General features: G+C 38.8%; 1 protein-coding gene across 1 annotated transcript in view; it reads left to right on the top strand.

Moving 5' to 3' along the window:
• GBE1 (1,4-alpha-glucan branching enzyme 1) overlaps positions 1 to 23,478 on the top strand; it is a gene marked incomplete at both ends in the record, with an annotated part of 173,296 nt that overhangs the window by 41,181 nt on the left and 108,637 nt on the right. Inside the window, one exon of the mRNA XM_081996299.1 lies at positions 9,250 to 9,365. Within this exon, the coding sequence (XP_081852425.1) occupies positions 9,250 to 9,365 (116 nt within the window). The remainder of the gene's footprint in view (positions 1 to 9,249; positions 9,366 to 23,478) is intronic.

A 23,478-nucleotide genomic window follows, 5' to 3' on the forward strand; every position in this document is an offset into this window, starting at 1 on the left:
TTTCTGTTGTATGGTCAGTATTATGTATATCTATTTCTTGCTGTTGTTTTTTTAATATCTGTAAGGCTGTGACTTGTCTAAAGGATCTAGCCTCGGAAGGCTAGCTACCCTGAAATCACATTCTGCAAATTCTTAAATGGAAGTCAGATACGTTTTTGCTCTTAAATCCTGCAATAATAATTCCACTCTCTCCTTTTTGTTTGGGGTTTTAGAGGTTTTCATAGTGTTTTTCCCTTTTACCTCTCTATTCCTCTTCAGGGCTTGGTATTAGTCCATTAAGATACTAGGAATTTTGTTATTGGCTCTTACTAAACTGGGACTTTCTGTGAAATGATTTGGTTCATGTAACTGCATTTCGGAAGTATGCAGTGTTATTCATTCAACTTTTGTTGCAAAAATAAATACCTGGTGAATGTTCTGCATGGGTATTTGTTAAAAAAAAAAAATACAAATTGTCAATTTGAGGCAGTTAACTAGTTCTGCTTAAACAAAAAGTTAAATGGTGAGTTTTCCTTCTTCCTTACCCCTGTTTGAGGAAACTATTAAAAGGGCAAACTCTGTATTTCAGGAAGTAATGAGTTTGAAATTGTATGTGTTTATATAACTTTAAAATGATAAGACTCATTACATATGCCATTAGCTGTAGTATCTGGTAGTGCTTTCTAGAGTCCTATGGTTAAACTTCTGTAAAAATGTGTGCAGTAATAAAGAAATGAATAGACTATCCTGGCAGTGTTTTTCAGATCCGTTGGTAAGTTTTGGGTTTTTTTTGCAATGCTTCATAGCAAACAGTACTGGTTTAGTATTTTTTCCATAGTCCCAAGATTGATACACTTAAATAGAATAAGCAAAAGATCGTGTTTAAATACTCACATTATGCTTCAGTTTCCAAACGTCTGGGTCATAAAATGCATTTAACTGTCAGCAATTTGTATTTTCTTCTTTAAGAACTCAATGGGAGGGTCTGTGCCCACTATTCACTGTGATAATTTGAGTCTATAGACAGCGATTATTTTTAGGAAAATCTTCTAGTTTTAATGCAGAAGACAAACAGAAGAGTTAGTGCAAAACTGAGTTAACCTAGTGAATGATAGAGTAGCTTTCCTTGAAATAGTCCTAGGTTTTTTACTGGAATAACATTCATAAAATAGGTTAGTGCAGTACTTGAATTTTAATCCGGGAATTGGATACGTCCTCTGATTCAAAACTGAATAATGAATCATGAGTATAGTTCAGCTACTGCTAGATAGTAGTGATGCCAGCTAGCACTACTGACTGCAAGACAGCTGGATGAGGATGTTTTAATAGCTCAACTTCATATGTATAAACACAAAGAAAATCCCCCTCCTTACTCCTCCACTACTTGCTCAAGGTTTGTGATGGATATAATAAATGTTAAGTTAAATTACTCAACACAGTTGAAGACTAGAATACAGTTGTTTTAAATGTGTATTTTAATGGATGGCCATTTAAAAAACAGATTTTAAATTACATTAATAACTAATATTTTTAAAAGAGAATATAGCTTGTAAATTGGCTTGGCAGGTTGGGGAGGGAAGTACACGTATACCAGAATACAGTAGCTAACAACTGGAGTGGTTTTTTAAACTCTACTTCAGCAGAAATTTAGGACTAGTGTCTTAAAGTAGTTGTATCTAGATGTTAATGAAATGGTAGTAGGAAGTCAAAAGACTAAGAAAGAATTCACTTTAATGTGGAAAAACTGTGTTTGTCCTACATATCATGTTCATCAGTCATAGTAAAGCATTCATGAAAAAGATAATGTGCTCGGAAAGCCTAGAGGAATGGAAGATTGTCATTCAATTCAGAAGAGCTTTAATAATATTCTGATGAGAAATTGGGTTGCAAAACCTTAAGATTTAGGTTCAAGTTAGTACAGATATGTTTAATTAAAACTGAATCCCTTTAACCTTTCTTTAAGTTTTCAGACAGGTTAAAGTCTCAAACTAAATTTATGATTATATTGTATTTAAATTGAATATCAGGATTGTTGTTAAGATTTTTTTTTTTATATAAAACTCAGCTTTTTATAATTATCACTGTAATTGAACTACTTGGGGGAAGTTGAAAGTCTTACACAGAGAAACAAACATGGAATTTAAATGACAGGTCTTTAGGCTTTACACTGAAATATGGTGGCATATAATATAAAAAGAGTCAATTTCATCCTTTGTTTTTAGTTCTCATCTAGGGAGATGGATAGCAGTGATTTCTCATACAGTTTTACTTAATATGGTAAAGTCTCTTATGTTTGGGAAGACACAAGAAACGACACAAAATAGTAGTCCCTGGTATTTAATTTGATAAGTTTTTTGAGGATCAAACACTAGGAAAAAATTTAATGGCAACTGCAGACTGTTAGAGAACTTACAAATTCTGAAAGAAGTTTAATTAAGCTGATAGTTGATAATAGCTTTATTATGAGCTGTGCTTAAGATAAACATCAATGATTTATTTCTGTAATTATATACATGTGAAGGATCAGTCCTGCAAATGTAAAGTTTTTTGTGAATTACTTTTATGCCTTATAGCAGAAAATAAAAGCTTTGATATTAAGGTATTTTGGCCTAAATTATGGTATTTCTGTACCTCATTCTGAGATGCTTGTAATGAACGGGATAGCTCCTATTTGTAGAATAAGTCTTAGTATCACTTTGCATTCTGGAAGAAAGCTAGAATCTGGTAATAGCACACAAATCTGTATTTGGATTGGAGAATGAAACAACATAAATTCAAGAAAATCCCAATACTTTCAGAGTTCTTGTCTGAATGCCATAACTGGAAAGAAAAAGATATGTGTTGGTATTCTGATATGGTGCTTTACTCTAGCTGAAAAGTAGTAAATGAACATCTAAAAACATTAAGACTTGTCAATTAGTACTTTTAGCTTCTCAGTAAGTCAAGTGTATGAGGCAATTAGTCAGATGAATTTCAGATACTAGAGGCAGTACCAGGATTATAGCTACCTTAAACTCTCAGTGATAACACACTGAATATTTTATTTGCATGCTGTATTGCTGAGAAGGTTGGTGACTACTGGCAATTTATTACTACTTTACAGTCAACTATTTCATAATGGGTCATTGAACTGCCAAGTTTTGAGGATAACCCATGGAATTTGTTCAGGAATTAGAACATTCAGTATTTGTATTTGGCCATGTAGAGACTCAGTAGGTTATATGTAAACAATATTTTAATTTAAAAAAAAAACTACTGATTTTAAGAGGCTTTCAAGTAAGTATATATATGCTAATTTAGAAGTCAGTATTTGGTACAATAGATTGTCATACTTGTGGCTTCTGTTCTTTAGTTCCCTTTTTTTCTCCGTCTTCCCCTCCCTTCCTCCCTCCCTTGCAGCTAACATTGAATCTAAGATGTCTGTTTTGGTATTTGCTTCCTTTTTCTTGCACTGGTGGGGAAGGCTTCTGGTGGGGCTGGAGGGTGGAAGGAGGGTGGGCTGGTTGTTTTTGAGGGGATGTTTGTTTATTATGTAAACTCTTGACAGGCTTCCTTCAGAGCAAAGAAAGGGGAACTTAAGCCACCAGCCCTCGTAATTTGCCTATCTGACAGCTGATTGGAAACTTTTCATATCTTAGAATGATTTTTTTTTTTTTTCCAGACTTGACTCAAACTTTTACCTAAATGGAGTCTAGATACTCCTGTGATATGTTACTGAACTTCTAACTACTTTCTTCAATGCTTTTTATAGAAGAATACCTAGATTTCATGAATAAATTCAAGTAGCGTTGTACTTCTGTTGCTGCAGACAGAAGGCAGTAGACTGAAGTATAAGCTGCTATTACTATCCAGTATCCAGGGAGACATCCTATCTGAGAAGTAATGACATTTGTTTTTATTCCAATATTTGAGCTGATAAATCACTTCAAGCAGATTGTGTTAATGACCCTGCTATTGAGCTATTTGAAATCAGACAATGTAGAAAGAAGACCACCTAATTGTTTATTATGTAGAACAGTACAGCGTCCTTAGAGAATCTCTCCATTTATGTTCTGATTTCATATTCCAAGCAAATAGTATAAAGGTAGTGGGATTTTGATGCCCCTTTCCTTGTCTGAACTGCTATTTGTCTGATATGTTTTCCTCAAGGAAGATGTGTGAATGCTTGCTGGACTCTGTATTTTCTTTGAGCATCTTTAAGTCGATCAGAAGTATGTGGAATGTGGAAATAGAACTGCTGTAAGAGATGACTTCATTGCACTTGAGAATTCAATGTCAGTTTATGAAGTTTTTTCACTATTGAAAAAATAATTATAACATTGCATTGATGCATCAGCTCTTACATTGGAACAAGTGAATGATTTGATCAATATGCAAGAAGTACTTCTTGCTACTCTGAGAAGCAAGAGGAGTGTTAACTTGGGAGTTTCATATCAGAAATTAAGCCATGAGCCTTAGAGCTGTATGGCTATATACTTGTCAATGTGAAAGTAAAGGCAGGAGATGGAACAAGAAGTCACTTGATTTATGATTTAGCTGGAAGTTTTGCATTTAAATTAATTTTTAATGACAGATGGTAGAATCTAAGCCATTATAGCTTTGAATTTAATTCTAGATTAAAGCTCAGTTCATGATTCTTTGGCAGACTAAGCGTGCAGTTCTAAGCAAGAAGTTCCCATGTTCCTCATGTTGCTGAGGTAAGATGTGATGTTTAAATAGTTTGCTGGTTTTGGAAGATCTAAGCACAGAGATGAGAGGAGCTAAAAGTACCTGGCTATTAAAGATTCCTTCCGTGTTGCATTAAGATATACCTGGGGTCTGAACTTCTGTGTAGAAGCTCTTGTCTTTGTGTATGGCTAGTGGGTTTTCTGTGATGGTGTCCTTTTTTCCTAAAACCTATTCAAGCTGATTAGTTGAACTTCTGCTGGTAATTTTCTCAGTCTTTTGCTGTTTGTAGCTATTGGCAGAGTGTTTTAAGTCCCTGTTCTCAAACTAAGATACTTCTTGTCTTTATAGTCTCAACTTCTCAGTAGTTTCCTATTCAGTTTTTGGTTTTGTTGTTGATGTGTCATCCCGTGTCACCTCCCCAGGCATTTTGGCTATGTTTTGCTGAGGAATCTGAAAACTGAGCAGTAAAACTGAGAGAAGCCTGAGTTACTTCCTCTTTGAAGGAAGCCTTCAATTTTCAGGGTGTCTTAACTTTTTATGCCTCTTTGCCTTAATACAAAGCAATATTTTCTGTTAAAACCCTCTTAAATGAGTTCCTCTCCAGGAGTGAGTAGTAAACAATGTAGGACCAGCTGGGACAGATGGAAATGCTTTGTATTTATTCTTAAGTCATGAACCGTGGACATCCAGTAATGAAGGACCATGGCTGGGAAAAGGAAGGATTAACAGGAGCATCTGGTATTGCTAGCAGGTGGAGGGCAAAGTGTAAACAGCTTGGGTAGAATTGGTAAAGCTGCTTGTGGAGAGCAGAGGTGCTTAAATAGGTAGAGATGCAACTGTTTCCCCCTCTAAATGAGGAAAGAAAGGAGGTTGTAACAGGGGTCACAAGAATGTTTTTTTGAATGAAACAAGAATTCAGTGTTCTTGCTGTACACAATGAACCAAACTTCAGGCAATTTCCCCAAGTGAGTTTTATAGAGGCTGAGCCTAAGACTTTTGCTCTCACTTTTTTATTTTGCTCAGTATTAACAAGTCATCACCTGCCATATTTGGTTCAGTTCATGCATTGTAATCAAGAGATACAGCTCAACTGGAAGGAGTTTCACGAAAAGCAGTGAAGATGATCAGATATCTCTGAGGGTGAAGGTGGTCAAAAGAGTTGGTAGTAATTCCCGTAAGGCCTTGACTATCATAAATCTGAACAGGCTCCTTAAAGTAGTATTCTTGCAGCTTCTTAAGATGCTTGTTACTTTTTTGATCTTTCTTCTGTTTTCCCATTTTTTCCTGAACCGTTTGCAATTTAAAAGAAAATATCAGTTCTAACTCTTAACTACTTTTGTGTGGGTTTTTTTCTTGCTTTTCTTTTTAAAGGTGCAGTGTTGTTCGGAGATGCTTTCTAAGCATTCCATGTAGGGTTCTTACCGTATGTTGGTATGTGAAGTTTAGATACTATTTCTGATGTTATACTCCAAATGAAGGTCCTGCTGTAGACGAAATGTGCTGTAATTGTCCAAAGGCATAAGTTCTTCCAGTAGGCTTACAGAGTCTTACCTGGCTGTGTACCACTCAGTTGTCCTTAATTTTGCTTTAAGGACTGTATCAGTATCACATGGATTATGCAAATATGTTCTAAATGAGCATGTAATTTTTCTAGTTTATGTGTAATTGCCCTAATTTCTACCTCAAACACCCCTTTAAATTTTTTTCCCTTTAAATACCTTGAGCACTTTGGGAGCGTTCAGGAACTTAGTGATGAACTTCTCTTAGTGATGATCACTGACAGTCTTATAGCTTACAGTAAGTGACATGTTATATGACTACTTTTTTTTTAAATCCTAATGATGTATACAAGGTTCTTTACCATTCCCTGAAATATATAAAAAAAAATACATGTCTTATAGTGTGTAAAGACTATATGGTGTTTGCGGTTTTGATCTTCTTTTAAGGAGGGTTGCTTTATTGCTGAGTTATTGGTTATTCAATGTTGGTCTTAGAACGTTGGTCTTAGTGGATGTAGCCTCAGGGCTTAGTAGCCTTAGGGCTGCATCAAAGAGGCATGGCCAGCAGGTTGAGGGAGATGATTCTGCCCCTCTGCTCTGCTGAGACCCCACCTGGAGTCCTGCATCCAGCTCTGGAGCCCTCAGCACAGGAAAAACACGAACCTGTTGGAGAGGGTCCAGAGGAGGGCCACAAAAATGATCCAAGGGATGGAACAGCTCTCCTATAAGGACAGACTGAGAGCTGGGGTAGGTTCCAGCCTGGAGAAGAGAAGTCTCCAGGAAGACCTTACTGCAGCCTTCTACTACTTAAAGTATGCTTCTAAGAAAGCTGGGGACAGACTTTTTAGCAGGATCTGTTGTGATAGGACAAGGGATAATGGTTTTAAACTAAAAGAGGATAGGTTTAGAGTAGATATAAGGAAGAAATGGAACACAATGAGGGTAGTGAAAGACTGGCACAGGTTGCCTAGAGAGGTGGTAGATGCCCCATCCCTGGAAACATTCAAGGTCAGTTTGGACAGGGCTCTGAGCAACTTGATCTAGTTGCAGAAGTCCCTGCTCCTTGCAGGGGGTTTGGACTAGATGGCCTTTAAAGGTCTCTTCCAACCCAAAGATTCTGTGAGTCTATGTTAGCAGAGTTCATTTCATTATTTTTTTGACTGAAACTTCAGAGTAAAACCAAGGGGGAAGACCCACCTAATCTTATCAATATAGAAGCTCTTCTGCTATTAATCAAGCAATAGTATAGTAAATACTTTCCTTCTGCTAATGTTTGTGTCTTCTGTGTGCACTATCCAAATGCCATAGTGATAAAAATGATCATCTAAATAGAGTACAGAGTTAATTGTATGTCTGTTTTTGAGCATGGGGAATGTTTTATTATAATAATCTCTTCATTGGTTTTGACATTGCTCTCTACTGTAAAATGAATAGGTACTAGAATATTTGGTCTGCATTGTTATTTTTACCACATTGTCTAGCCTGTTTCATTTGTGCCTTTCAGCTTTGTTCTTTAAAGGTTGGCAGTTCTCACATTCAAACAGCTGTGTAAGAGCAACTGGCAACTTATTTTGAAAGCAGCCTAGTCTTTCTCTGAAACTCGGAACACCCATATATTGTTAGAGGAGGCAATCTTTTTGTTGCACAGCAGATAATATTTTTGATTACTGATATTTATTGGGGGGAAAAAACCCTCCCCTGTTGTGATTTTTCATGATGACAGGAATGATGGTGGTCCTCCAATGGCATGACCAGTTTTTTTAGTTAATTGCTTTTACCCTTGACTACCATGGTTAAGAGCAATATTGTTTTATACTAGCTTAAACTAGTCATGGAACTACAGTTTAGGGTGTGAACAGTTTTTTAGCTGTTGCAGAATGCCTGCTTAAGATCATGCACTGTTCCTCCTGTAAATAGGTCACCGAAGACTGCTTATTCTTCTTTCATTGTGTAAGCCATCTCTCTTAACTACAGGACATGGCATGCAAATAGATTAGCTTAAAGGAAGATTAGCATGTGTTGCTTTAATGTCTTGCAATTCAGTTTTCTGTGTTGACTGGTTTCTTATTAGCGTAAGAATCTGTTAGACACATTTCAAGGCAAAAAAAGTAATTTTCAAACTAGACTTCCCATTTCCTTCTAGGCTAGAAATATTAAATTGCCTAAGTCTGTCTGTTCAGAAGCTTTATATTCAGTGTCATTCATATGAGTTAACCTTGAACATGCATACAAGATCGTCTTGGCATATGTCTATTCGGTTGGGTATGTCATAATGACCAACCTTGCATGTCTCTAGTGCTCAGTGAATAAAAAGAGGACAAAGAAATTTGAATTACGGAATCTAAGCTTGGTTCATGAAGCCTTTTTAATGAAGAAGGAATCTTCTTCAAGACTTACTGAAGACTGCATTTCAGGCCATATTTCCTGGCTGTGTTGTCATTGTCTGGTATTGTGTGGTTTCCTAGCCATTGCTACCAAGTTTGTCTGTGGCTTTGCCTTTATTTTTACTATTATATAGTCTTAATAAGTGTTATTATAGGACATCAGCTTGTCAAAATAGAGGCAATGAGCAGCATGTGTGTCCAAACCTGGTTTCAGCATTCAGTTGATGGAGGCTGGTTTTGGTTACATTTTGTCCAAACTCACTTCCACTCTCTGTAATCAACAGCTGCTAAGTATTTTTTCCCCATAGTGTTGTTAGAAATATTTCTACTGGCTTGTTTAGGATGTGAGGTTTTGGGATTTAATTCTACATTAAGCATAACTTTTCAGCTCTTAATTTTCATACCACCATGATTTTGTGGCATTAAAATCAGTAGTGTCTTTTTGGGGAGGAGGAGGTTGTTTTTACTTTGATCGAAGAAGGTAAAGTAGAAAACTTAATCATTGTCAAATCAGAATTGGAGTATGGTTTCCTACCAAAAATGTTATATGTCTTATTGAACCTCTTTTGAATGTGTGTGGTAGTATCAGATATAAAAGAATTTGTGTCTGCTGTCACTGAAGTTTAATCTGAAAAAGATGGAACATGCTGTTATACCTTTCAGTTGTAATTGGACACATTTTAAGATAAATATGCTTAGTATTATTTCTAAAATTGCAGATGACTGGAATCCATTTTCTCATCCATATAAGAAGCTGGAGTATGGGAAGTGGGAGTTGTTCATTCCACCTGGACAAGATGGTTATTCTCCTGTGCCCCATGGATCAAAGCTAAAGGTGTTGGTTCTAGACTTACTCTAATTCTTGTAACCCTTCTTACTAAATTGTCCTTTCTGTTTTCTTTTAATTAACTTCATCTTCTATTGTTCTGAGAAGCAGAATCAATTTATCTACTTGTGCAAAGTGACCTCAATGAGTGAAACATTAACAACTAACTCTTTGCGATGCTCAGGAACAGGGATTTGTGGTTGAAATGTGATGCAGTGTATTGTATCATGTTACATGATGAAAACAGTATTTACATATAACTTGAAAAAATAAGAAGTAATGGATAGATTTAGTCTTTCTGTATTCAATGCAACTACGTGAGATTAAGATCCTATTCAAATCTCAATACTTTGGTAATTTTTGTGATCCTTCTAACCATGGCTTTTCTGGTGCTGTAGTGGTACATGTGGCCTTGTAAAACTTCTGCCTATCATTTAGGAATGAAGGGTATTAAGTGGTAGGCTTAGGGTTTAGTAAGTTAAACTAAATAAAGACATAGGGAAAACTTAGTTATTTTATCAGTTGTATTTCATAGGTACCCATGAGCATAAAATCCTTTCTTCCAGAAATTAATGGAAAGATTCTTGAGCTGTGAAGTTCCATAGTTGTTATGCTTAGAGCAGATATACATAAGGACAACTAACTATCAGTAGAGTTGATTATTTCTAGGTGAATATTGATTTCAGTCAGATATGTACTTCTGAGAATTTGAATTGTTGCAGTCAGTTGAGTTCCAGAGATATCCGAAGCTAATGGAGGACGGTAATGGGTAGTTAAGGAAAGAAATGTGCTGAAATCAACTATAGACTAGGAAAATTAAGGAGACTGGGAGCATTTGTATAATACTACTATATTTTCAGAGCTCCCATCAACAAAACACACTGACAAAATCCTCATTTTTCTGCTGAAAATCAGCTTAGGTAAACAAGGAATGTGCTGAAACAAAGATATGAATAAAAATGCTCTGGAAATGCTTACTCAATGTGTGTGCTTATCTCCATGCTTTTTGTGGTGGCCTATGAAATTATCCCAGTAATAAATATGTATACATTGAAATTTAGGAATAATTATTCAGGGGTGAGAAAGCTGTTTTTATTTTACAGAGCAGGAAAGAAAACAGTTGTCTGCAACTCAGAAATGAAGTGATTATGCAGTAATGTATGAGACTGCAGAATGGTTAGTTAATATTTTCCATGGTTTTCAGATGTAAGTAGGTTAGATTTTTTTGATTGTTGCTGAACTTACCTTGTGTCTACAAAAATATTGGGCATACTGTAAAATACTCTATGCTCAGGGTAAAGACGAGGTATGAATGATGAGGAGTATTGATAATTATTAACATAATAGCAAAAAGCATATATTAAACATGTTTGGAAAAACTTAAGATAACTTGTCTACCTGTATAATCACTAGTCCTGTCTCCTATTTTTGACATACAGCTCTTCATAGTACTTTCTGTCTTTCCATTCACCATTTTCTTTGAAAGATAAACTCCATAAAGCAGAGACTGTATTGTGCATAGTTTGTTTAGTATTCAGAATTTTTGACTACTGATTACTCTCGGTGCTGATGTACTAATAAGATGATTTGCTGTAGTTCTGTAGTTGCTCTGAGTCTTTTGAAAAGCCATGACACTCCTGCTGGCAGAACAGAATGTGAGTTTGTCTTCCTTTTGTTTTTTACCCTGCCACTTCTTTAATCGTGCTTTTACATGGTCAGTTGTCACTGACACTCAAAATATGTTGTTGCCAAATGTGAAGCTGGACTGTTCTGCCTGTGAGAGAGATTTGCTTTTGAGTGTGTATATTCTTGTATTAAAAAAAAAAGCAAAGATTTAGAGGCTTGATTCACAAGTGTACATAATCATAATTGATCACTTCATCCATATGGAACTGCTCGCAGCCTCATCTGTAACTCTGCTAATAATCTTTCATGACACTTTATTTTTCTTCTGTGGTGCCTACACAACTGAATCTAACACATCACAATGTATACTTTCAATGTCCTTAGGTGATATAACTAACGTGGAAAAAAGTCTGCAGTTAAGGTAGTTCTAAAACAGTTTACCTGTCATAAAAGCTGCAGTGAGGTTGGAATATCCCACATGGTAGGCATGTATGTTACCCTCATGCTATGGCTGATCTCTTTATCCTCTCTGATTCAATGAACTGGTTTAGAAAACTGCTGCTTTTCTGCAAGTTTTCTTCAAACTACATGGTTCTTTTAGCTTATGTTCATTCTTAAATGTGTGTGTTTTTGGGAATATGAGGATTTGTGTGGTAGAGTGTAGTTTTGCAGTTCTTCATGTAGAAGCTGAGAATACTGGATTGTCTGTAGATGGAGATTACTATGCAGATTGCAGAGATAATGTTAAAATAAACAGGCACTGTTGTCTCTGTGTACTAGACTAGGCAACAAAAACTATTTCTTTTTAATAATGAAGATATTCCTCCTTTTGCTTTACTAAAGAAGCGTAAGGGTATCAAAAATTTTAAAGTTTATTTTACTAATATTGTTCTTAGCTATTTAAGTTAAACTAGTCCACTTCAGACATCTATGCAGTGATTTGATTAATCTGCTAGAGGGGAAAGGTCTTCTCCATGAGGTTATTATCTTTAGCTTCTGTCTACACTGTTTTCATCTTTGGTTCTATACAGATGAATGCCAAGTTCTGAAATGGTGACAAGGTCATTCCTTTTAAATAAGTAATTTCTAAGCCAGAATGGGAGATGGATAGAGTGTAGCTGGTGACACTAATTTAGATCAGGTCACAAAATATTTTTGTAGGAAAATAAACGAGGAGCAGAGGTCAAACATTTGCCTGTTTTCAATAGTAGCCGCCTGTCTACTGTAGCTCTTCAGGCAGTCTTCTCATAAGTAAATATAAACATTGAAAAAGGTGAGTAATTAAAAAAACAGCTATAAATCTGATATATTTCTGTGAAGGGATGGATGCTTGTAACGGTTGAGTGACTCCCTTGTGGCTTATGACATCCACTGACAAAATAAGGTTACCTGCTAGAAAAGTGCACTTTTTTCTTTCTCCCGTGGATCAGAGGGGAGATTAGAGTGAGTTAAGTGAACAAATATGGTTGCTGTTGTGGTTGTGTGGTGCTTGGATTTTTTTTTTTTTTAAACTTCTGACAGATGTCATAAGCTGAGTACAGATTAAAAACACAAAAAAAACCCAAAACCAACCTTTGTGCTTCAATAAATGAAGCAAAGGACAACCAAAGTTTCTTTAAATATTAACATTTGTCATTATAACAGTGATGGCAGTTGTGCAGCAAGTGTGCTTATCTTTCGTGTTTGAAAATGACTGAATTCTTCCTACATTGCCAGACTATTCTTAATTACCTTTTCACAGTATACAGCAAGCTTTTAGAAAAATTAACATGGATAGGCTTCCTTAGGAATTGTTGTCATGTTGTCATATGCATGCAGGAGTTAAATCAGTGTTCCACGTTGTTCTTTTACTGTTTTATAAATTAGTTTTACAACTGCTTAAAAATACCTGTAAACTGAGTTTTTTGCTGTAGTCTGTAAGATTCTATGTTTGAAGTAGTGTCAGTGGAGTTTAGGGCTGGGGACAGTATTGGTAAAAATCAAGATCTTGATATCTGCAGTGGGAAACTTGCTTAATATTCTTTATAGGAATGCCAAAGAACAACACAGAAAATGCAGAAAAATTGGAAAATAGAAGCCAAAAAATCAAACCTAGATGAAGATGACTTCCAAATTCATGGCTAATGATCAAGTTCTAAAATATTTTCACACAGCTAAGTAAGAGAAGATGTTAAGATCAGAGATGAGCCTAAGGTGGCATGCCAGAGTTGACATCGATAGCCCAGCTCAAGTGCATCTACACCAATGCACGCAGCATGGGCACCAAACAGGAGGAGCTGGAAGCCATTGTGCAGCGGGACAGCTATGATGTAGTTGCCATCACAGAAACATGGTCGGATGACTCCCATGACTGGAGTGCTGCAATGGATGGCTATAAGCTCTTCCGAAGGGATAGGCAGGGAAGGAGAGGTGGTGGAGTGGCTCTGTATGTTAGGGAGTGTTTTGATTGCATAGAAATCAATGATTGTGAAGACCAAGTAGAGTGCTTGTGGGTAAGGATGAGGGGGAAGGCCAATGAGGCATATATCCTGCTGGGAGTCTGTTACAGACCACCCAACCAGGACAAAGAGACAGGTGAGACATTCTATAAGCGACTGGCAGAAGTCTCGCATTCGCTGGCCCTTGTTCTTGTGGGGGACTTCAATCTACCGGACATCTGCTGGAAGTATAACACAGCAGAGAGGAAACAATCTGGGAGGTTCCTGGCGTGTGTGGAGGATAACTTCCTGATGCAGCTGGTGAGTGAGCCCACCAGGGGAGGTGCCTTGCTGGACCTGCTGTTTACAAACAGAGAAGGACTGGTGAGAGATGTGGTGGTCGGAGGCCGTCTTGGGCTTAGCGACCACGACATGATAGAATTCTCAGTTGTGAGCAAAGTAAGGAGAGGGGTCAGCAAAACTGCTATCATGGACTTCCGGAGGGCAGACTTTGGCCTGTTCAGGTCACTGGTTGAGAGAGTCCCTTGGGAGACCGTCCTGAAGGACAAAGGGCTCCAGGAAGGCTGGACAGCCTTCAAGAAGGAAATCTTAAAGGTGCAGGAGCAGGCAGTCCCCATGTGCCGTAAGAAAAGCTGGCGGGGAAGGTGACCGGCCTGGCTGAACAGGGAGATTTTGCTGGGACTCAGGGAAAAGAGGAGAGTTTATCCCCTCTGGAAGAAGGGGCAGGCAACTCGCGAAGAGTACAAGGATCTCGTTAGGTGAAGCAGGGACAAAATTAGAAAGGCAAAAGCCCAGCTAGAGCTCAGTCTGGCAACGGTCATAAAGGATAAAAAATGCTTCTACAAATATATTAACAACAAAAAGAGAGGCAAGGAGAATCTCCATCCCCTACTGGTTATGGCGGGGAACATTGTCTCCAAGGACGAGGACAAGGCTGAGGTACTTAATGCCATCTTTGCCTCAGTCTTTAATAGCCAGTCCAGGTATCCACAGGGTATTCATCCCTCTGAGCTGGAAGATGGGGATGGAGAGCACAATAACCTGCCCATAATCCAGGAGGAAGCAGTCAAGGACATGCTAAACCACCTGGACACCCACAAGTCTATGGGGCCTGATGGGATCCACCCGAGAGTACTGAGAGAGCTGGCGGAGGAGCTTTCCAAGCCAATCTCCATCATTTATCAGCAGTCCTGGTTAACAGGGGAGGTCCCAGAAGACTGGAGGCTTGCCAATGTGACGCCCGTCTACAAGAAAGGCCGGAAGGAGGATCCTGGGAACTACAGGCCTGTCAGCCTGACCTCTGTACCGGGGAAGATAATGGAGCGGTTGGTCTTGAGAGTGCTCACAGGGCATATGCAGGACACCCAAGGGATCAGGCCCAGCCAGCATGGGTTCATGAAGGGCAGGTCCTGCTTGACCAACCTGATTTCCTTCTATGACCAGGTGACCCGCCTAGTGGATGAAGGAAAGGCTGTGGATGTTGTTTACCTGGACTTTAGTACAGCCTTTGACAGTGTCTCCCACAGCATTCTCCTGGAGAAACTGGCGGCTCATGGCTTAGACAGGTTCACTCTTTGCTGAGTGAGGAACTGTCTGGATGGCCGAGCCCAGAGAGTTGTGGTGAACGGAGTTAAATCCGGCTGGTGGCCAGTCACAAGCGGTGTTCCCCAGGGCTCGGTTCTGGGACTGGTCTTGTTCAATATCTTTATAGATGATCTGGATGAGGGAATCGAGTGCTCCCTCAGTAAGTTTGTAGATGACACCGAGTTGGGTGGGAGTGTTGATCTGCTGGAGGGTAGGAGGGCTCTGCAGAGGGATCTGGACAGGCTGGATTGATGCGCAGAGGTCAACTGTATGAGGTTTAATAAGGCCAATTGCGGGGTCCAGCACTTCATTCACAACAACCCCATGCAACGCTACAGGCTTGGGGAGGAGTGGCTAGAGAGCAGCCCGGCAGAAAGGGACCTGTGGGTGCTGGTTGACAGCCGGCTGAACATGAGCCGGCAGTGTGCCCAGGTGGCCAAGAAGGCCAACCGTGTCCTGGCCTGTATCAGAACTAGTGTGGCCAGCAGGAGTAGGGAAGTGATCGTGCCCCTGTACTCGGCACTGGTGAGGCCGCACCTTGAATCCTGTGTTCAGTTTTGGGCCCCTCACTACAAGAAGGATGGCTGAGGTGCTGGAGCGTGTCCAGAGAAGGGCAACGAAGCTGGTGAGGGGTCTGGAGCACAAGTCTTATGAGGAGCGGCTGAGGGAACTGGGGTTGTTCAGTCTGGAGAAGAGGAGGCTGAGGGGAGACCTTCTTGCTCTCTACAACTACCTGAAAGGGGGTTGTGGCTACGAGGGTGTTGGCCTCTTCTCCCAAGTAACTAGCGATAGGACGAGAGGAAATGGCCTCAAGTTGTGCCAGGGGAGGTTTAGACTAGATATTAGGAAAAATTTCTTCACCGAGAGAGTGGTCAAGCATTGGAACAGGCTTCCCAGGGAGGTGGTGGAGTCGCCATCTCTGGAAGTGTTCAAAAAACATGTGGATGTGGCACTTCAGGACATGGTTTAGGGGGCATGGTGGCGCTGGATTAATGGTTGGACTTGATGAAGGTCCTTTCCAACCTAGTGATTCTGTGATTCTGTGAAAATATTGGCCATTTATAATTGAGATATCTGCTGCCCTAGAACATTGAATAGGAGGAGATCTGTATAGCAGAACCAGTAGGTCTTTTTGTGAGCTGGAGAGGGTATATTAAAATAGCATATAAAATTCTTGTTCTGTCAAATTTCAGAAATCACAGATCTACTGTAACTTCTAGGAAAAGTTGAACAGTTACTACTAACAAATTTATCTGACACGATGACAATATGCTAGGTAGGTGCATGAAATTAAAACACTGTATGCAACTAAATATCACTTGCACATTCATGAAATCTAGTTTAATGTAAGTGATTCTGGCTTATTTCTTTTGAGTTATTTAGGGAAGAGTGAGGATGGCTGACATGCTTCTGCAATGCAACTTTTACCAAGAACGAGGTAAAGATTAGGAAGTTGCCTGTAAAATACCAGTGACTAAATATGTTGGTTTCTTACTACATTTTTTTAAGCTACAAATGGGTAGGTTTCTTAGATACAGCTTTTATGTAATTGAGTGTAGGTAGATAAAAGTTAATTAAAAAAAACCCCAACACACAAACACACAAAAACCTACAGGAAACCCACAACAACTCAAAAAAAATCTGTTTTATAGTTAATTTTGACTGGGTTTTTGCAGATCATTACTGGACACCATCGCACCCTTCATAATTTCTCTGTCTATGCTGACAAAATTAATCAGGTACAGCTCATACAAATAACAAGTTTTCCCTGGAAAGGTCAACTCAGAAAATGGTAGAAACTTTAAAAACTCTGCATTCCATCATTTGCTAAATCTATATCCTTTCATCCTTAACACATATCTGTGCACACATGTGTGTATATATTTAAATTGTAAACTGTATAGTTTTTTGAGAGAGTGTCTTGTGTTGTAAGGAGGTGATTAAATGGGGTATCTTGTGCACTTGTTGACACATTATTCTTCTACTGTTATTCCAGACTCTTGCCTGTTTGAGTGGTTTCAGTGATTGCTGAACAATAGTTATAGGTGCCAAGTTCAATACAAAATTTGGGCTGACATGAACAGTCACTTTTTTTATCAGTTTGTGCAAAATGTTTTAAAAGTTCACTACTATTCATTTTGAGTAGTTTTCCAGTCCAAATATATAACCCATTTTAATATTAAAGGGTGTAAAAGAGGAACTAGTTTGAGAACACTAGCAGATTAATCCTGGTTAGAAGTATCTAAAAGTGCATTTGTACCCATGAGGTGCTGGCGAGAGGAAAGTTAAGTATAAAGAATAGTATTAAAACTTCATCCTTATGGTTTTTATCACTGTATCCTATACTTCATAGTAGATTTGCATGCTGTGCTTAACTTGTAAACCTTGAAAAGCAATCAAATATGGCAATCGGGTGGGTTAATCAGTGCCAGGAGCTACTGTTTGTAAAATTCATCAAGTGCAATTACTGTCACTGATGAAGTAGATGGTGTTGCAGCTGACCTGACTGATCAGGAAGTCCAGCAGCATAGTATCAGACCGGCTTCGAGTTCAGGTCTCATGCGCTTCAAGCAGTCTGCAGTCAAAACGTGAAGGCATTTTTAATGAGAATGTGAAAACCCAGGAAACTTAAATAACGGAATAACAGGCTGGTGGTTAGGATGCTAGGTATGGAAGTGTTAAAGATGTGGTAGGTTTTCTGTAATGTAAGATGAGAATAAGTTATGTGCAGTCAGACAGCTTTTTGCAAAGGGAGCCCTAGGTACCCCTAGCAGAGGTATGAAACTTGATTTCAATGGGAAGCTTCCTGAAGTGTTCACTTTTTTCATATGTGTATGAATATAAACACTTCTAATGTTTATTGTTTTCACCGCAGCTTGTGGGGTGGGGAATATTCTTATTCATAGTCTGTTTAGTTCCATGTCACTTAAATTTTATATCTTAAATGGTATATAGGATGGAAAAAAATAAAAATCGCTATGTTTGCAAAGCTGAACAGTGAATGAAACAAGTATTCTGCAGCACTGTGGTAATAGCTTGTGTGCAAGAAGGAGCAGATGTAGTGTTCTGGCATTTTTAACTTTAGGGAACAGGACTTAAGCATGTAGCATATACATACACTTATAGGAGAGGCTGTAACAGTGATGAAACCTTGTAATGCAGTGGACTGTTGCTCTTTGGAGCCTTTTTTGCGGAGTGAGCTCAGCACCTCAGAATATTCTTGTTCAGATGTTTTGGCAGGCTTAGTTCTCCTGTGACTTAAAGATTGTGCAATTCTTTAGTAGGAGGTTTTGCTATTTTAAAATGCTTCCTTTTTAGTTTATCCATATAGAAGACTAATTGTTTCAATTGATATTAGGTGTGTGTTACAGCAAAATGTGGGGTTTTTTTTGAGGAAAAAGGAGAGGTTTTAAAGAATGGGTCTTGAAATGGAATTTGAAGTCTGAGAGTCCATATTAAGTGTATATAAACATGACTTTTTGTAATCGTTTCTGTTTTGAAGTTAGGGACACTAATTAGCTACAGCTTTTGACTCTCTTCAGTGTGACTTACTGGTACATACTTCCTAATTTTCAGCTGTATCTGTCTATAATGTTAAAAGAAGATTATAGGTCAAGGAGAAAGTGGAAGACAAACTTTGGTATTCTAATGGACATACTCCACACCTTGAATGCCCAAGTCTTATCAGATGGCATCTGTACTGGCAACATAGCTAACACCAGAGCTGTTTGAGGAGGACGACTCTGAGGCATTATGATAAAGTATTCAAGGTATGTGATTTTAGAATATCAGAAGGCAGTTAATGCACATAACAATGTGTGGAGAGGGTCAGTTGAGCTCATTCATGACCAGTGACCTCAGAACAGAGGGAATACATCATGATTCTCTGTACTTTTTTTATTATCCACCAAAGAAAGTGTGACCTAAGGTGTTAGACTCTTGAGTTGTTGGGTGGGGAGACCAAGAGCAAGAGGAGGGATAGGACAGTGGAAGGACCATCTGGGGCTGTAGGCTACCCCGGTTGTAAGACACTGCGGACGTATGTGACAGGAGGCGAAGGTGTTGAGCATGACATGCCTCATCCCCAAATGACATTTCAATGTCAGTTTGAAACAGCCGTGAATGGGAGCATCAAAAATTAAGCATGCTATGCCACAACCACCCAACCGCAAGGTGCATTATGCAGCAGTTGTTCTTTATACAAACACTAGTTGAGGATAGATAATACTTAATGCTTGGGTGCCCCTATTACATACTTCAGCAACTTCTTTTCTACTTGACATGGCTTGAAACAACTCTAATAAGTTACACTTATTGTGTGTAATGTGCTTTATTATGGTTGCTTTTCAAACTGTGCTCTCCTACCCCAAGCATCTTAGTTACATAATACATACGTGAATGCTTTTATATCATATATACAATTTTTTTATAGTCTTTGAGCTATATCACTGTTATAGTAACTTGGTTCTGGTTAAGTCACAGTGGAGAAAAAAATATTTCTTGAACTGTGTATTTTAGAGATTCCAGGGTTTTTTTGACTTATTAATTTGATTTTGAAAAAAGTTTTCAAAATCTGGATTTTAGACTGAAAAAAGTTTGAATGCTGTCCTGCAGCAGAGATACATGTAGTGTTTTCCTTTTTTAAAAAAATAAACTTCTTGTCCTTCAATACCTAGTAATGTTACCTATGTGTAGTAAACAGTTATAACTTTTGTGATAGTTCATGATTAAGTGGAAGATTTCAACAGGCACAAGTGTAGAGACAATACATTTGGAATGTTTCCATGTGATATTGCTTTCACTTGTAACAACTCTCCTATGGTTTGGTGGGTTTTAACAGTTTGATTTTCCTATAGTATTTTTATCTCTACCTGCATAGATATTTTTATAATGCTAGACTACTGTCTCCATTTTTTTGAATTTTTTTATGCTCAACTAGAGAATATAGTATTTTCTGTATTTTTTGTTAGTATTTTACTAATTTCTTAGTTTTCTAAGAGAAGCATGGAAACAGAAAAAAGAACAAAAGCTTTCTTCTCTTAAATCTGATGTAGTAAACTAGTTAAACATGTTCTTTGGTTCTTCACTGCAATTGAAACGCTTAATTCACAAATGGAACTAGATCTCCCTCTTTTGGAAAATCAAGGCATGACTTCATGACTTGGCTTTGAAGATAGGCTTCTGCTTCCTTCATATATTGATTTTTTTTTTTTAATTTATTTTCTTTCGCTGAGAGAGAAAGGAAGGGGAAAGAAGGGGGAATTGTGACAAGTACTTAGTATCCCTAATAAGTTTAGAGTCTAATAGCTGATGTGATGGTACACTTACATGAAAAAAAACTGCACAGCAAACAGACCTCTTTCCCAATGGCTTCTGAATTGCACAGATTCCTCTGCAGAACTTTGTTAAATGTATAAACCACCTGAGAAGTATTACTATGTCTGATGGCTAAGGAGGATTTCTTCAATATGTGATTTAAATGCTTGTCACTTTAGCAGATTTATTTTCCAGAAGATTGCTTGGAAGAAAAAAAAAACAAAGACTTCTTTGTCTTAACTGGCTTAATTTTGACAGTAGTCCTAAACTGACGAGGAATAAGTTCGAGAAAGGGAGCCTTGGAGTATATGTGACTAGAGTGTTCCATTACTTTTTCTTTCTAGCGTAACCAATTTGCTATTTAGGAAGAACAGCCTGGTAGAAGCAAGATGCTGTCCATTCTTTCTGAAACTTCTTTTCAAGGTTTACACTCAATTTACTTGTTAGGAAATAACTTCAGTGACTGCAAGCACTTTGACAGATACACTTGATTTCTTGGTTCGTTGGAGCGGTAGGAATAAAGATTTTCAGTGGAAGGTGTGTTCTTGACAGATCTCCTTTTTTCCATGCCAACTCCCTTACTGATTTGGGTGGGGGGTCCATTTGGGAAGGTACTCCTGGCTAGGGGAAGCTGAAGTGTTGCAGAACTTTGGATCCCTTTTCCTCCTTGCTGCCTTTCCTGAGCTTTAAGTAGGGCTGTGTGGTAGTGTCATGGCTTAAACCCCGCTGGTAACTAAGCACTACACAGCTGCTTGCTCACTCCCGCACAGTGAGATGGGGGAGAGAATTGGAAGGGTAAAAGTGAGGAAACTCATGGGTTGAGATAAAGACAGGTTAATAGGTAAAGCAAAAGCCACACACACAAGCAAAGCAAAACAAGGAATTTATTCACCAATCCCCATGGGCAGGCAGGTGTTCAACCATCTCCAGAAAAGCAGAGCTCCATCATGTGTAATTGTTTCTTGGGAAGACAAAATGCCATCACTCTGAACGTCTCCCCCTCTTCTTCCTTCCCCCAGCTTTCTATGCTGAGCATGATGTCATATGGTATGGAATATTTCTTTGGCCAGTCTGGGTCAGCTGTCCCAGCTGTGTCCCCTCCCAGCTTCCTGTGCACCCCCAGCCTTCTCGCTGGTGGGGTGGGACAAGAAGCAGAAAAGGCCTTGCCTCCGTGTAAGCACTGCTCAGCAGTAACTAAAACATTCCTCTATTGTCAACACTGTTTCCAACACAAATCCGAAATATGGCCCCATACTAGCTACTGTGAAAAAAATTAACTCTATCCCAAAACCAGCACATTCTCCATCTCTTATTCCATACCATATGGGAGGCACAAGTGAAGAAGCTGTGTTTTGCTTCCTCATTCTTTGCCTTCTATTTCTGAAGGTGTTAGAGGGAAATGTTTTATCTGGGCTCTAAAATCTATCGGGTTCAATGACACAATTTCAGAACAAAGCTCTTGACAGTGCTGTTCTATCACAAATTTTTGTCAGGCTTTTGTATTTTTATGTAAATCTTCTTTAAAGTGAATGCAGTTGGGCAAGGAACTCTGAATTTGGTCCTGGGCTGTGCAGGTGGTCGCATTACCGTACTGTAAAGTGTTCTGCTGTGGACCTATGTATTAAAAAAACATAAACCAGCTGTACAAAATTGTTACCTCTAGACTCTAGTGCTTCTCTCAAACCACTATGACCTGTAGGAATAGAATGGTAATAGTTGCCCTGTGGTTTCCTCTGCGTGGGGAAGGCAGGGATGGTATGTAATTTTATTTACTTTAAGTAGTCTCAATTTACATCATCCACTGGGAAAAGATCATCAGAACTGTGTATTCTATCCTGCGAGCTAAATTCAGGATTGGATATGCTTTGTGAAAGAGAAGTAAACACATGAGGTATACAGGGAAACGTATTTTCAGTTGATACTAAAGTTTTACTTCTCTTTCTGTAGCAACTTGACAGTGTTCAGAAAAGGATGAACAATTTAAGAAACAAGTAATATGATCTTATAGCAGGATTGTATCACTGAGGTGAATGCAGGAACTGTCTTTGAAACTGAACTGCATTTATGAAATAAAATATAAAACCAGATTTTCTTACAACAGCAATATGTCCTATGTATAAAGTTCCACAGAGATTAATTGGTTCAGATTCTTTTGTATTCTTGCAAATTTGTAGTGTGTTCACTTGGTTACCCTATTTTTGCAAAGGTAAAGATGTAAACTCTTCTATGCCTACAATGTACGTTATACTGAAAACCATCTTAGTGTATAAGCAGTTGTTTTCCTTCCCATGCACTCGTAGAACAACTGAGGGAGGGGAAATACCTTGATGTTTCATTTCTATTAAATTTCATGTAGTGGAAAAACCTGGTTATGTTATTGCCACATCTAACTTCCTAGAGAGTCTTTAAGACCTAATCATAGGGTCATAGAATGTTTGGGTTGAAAGGGACCTTTAAAGGTCTTCTAGTCCAAATCCCCTGCAAGGAGAAGGGACATCTGCAACTAGATGAGGTTGCTCAGAGACCCATCCAACCTGACCTTGGAGGTTTCCAGGGATGGGGCATCTACCACCTCTCTGGGCAACCTGTGCCAGTCTTTCACCACCCTCATTATGAAAAGTTTGTTCCTTGTATCTAGTTGAAATCTACCCTCTTAGGACAAGGTGTAATGGTTTTAAACTATCACAACAGGCCCTGCTAAAAAGTCTGCCCCCTTCTTTCGTAGAAGCCCCCTTTTAAGTACTGGAAGGCTGCAATAAGGTCTTCCTGGAGCCTTCTCTTCTCCAGGCTGAACAACCCCAACTCTCTCAGCCTTTCTTCATAGGAGAGGTGTTCCATCTCTCTGATCATTGTTGTGGCCCTCCCCAACAGGTCCATGTCTTTCCTGTGGTGAGGACTCCAAAGCTGGATGCAGGACTCCAGATGGGGAGCAGAGCAGAGAGGGTCAGGATCACCTCCCTTGAACTTCTGGCCATGCTGCTTTGGATGCAGTTGGATGCAGCCCAGGGTGAAGCTGGCCTTCTGGGCTGTGAGCGCACATTGCTGGCTCATGTCCAGCTTTTCATCCACCAGTACCCCCAGGTCTTTCTCAGCAGAGCTGCTCTCAATTCCTTCATCCCCCAGCCTGTACTGATACTGCAGGTTGCCCTGACCCAGGT

Source organism: Phaethon aethereus (genome assembly GCF_964289735.1).
Source record: "Phaethon aethereus genome assembly, chromosome: 1".
NCBI lineage: Eukaryota > Metazoa > Chordata > Aves > Phaethontiformes > Phaethontidae > Phaethon > Phaethon aethereus.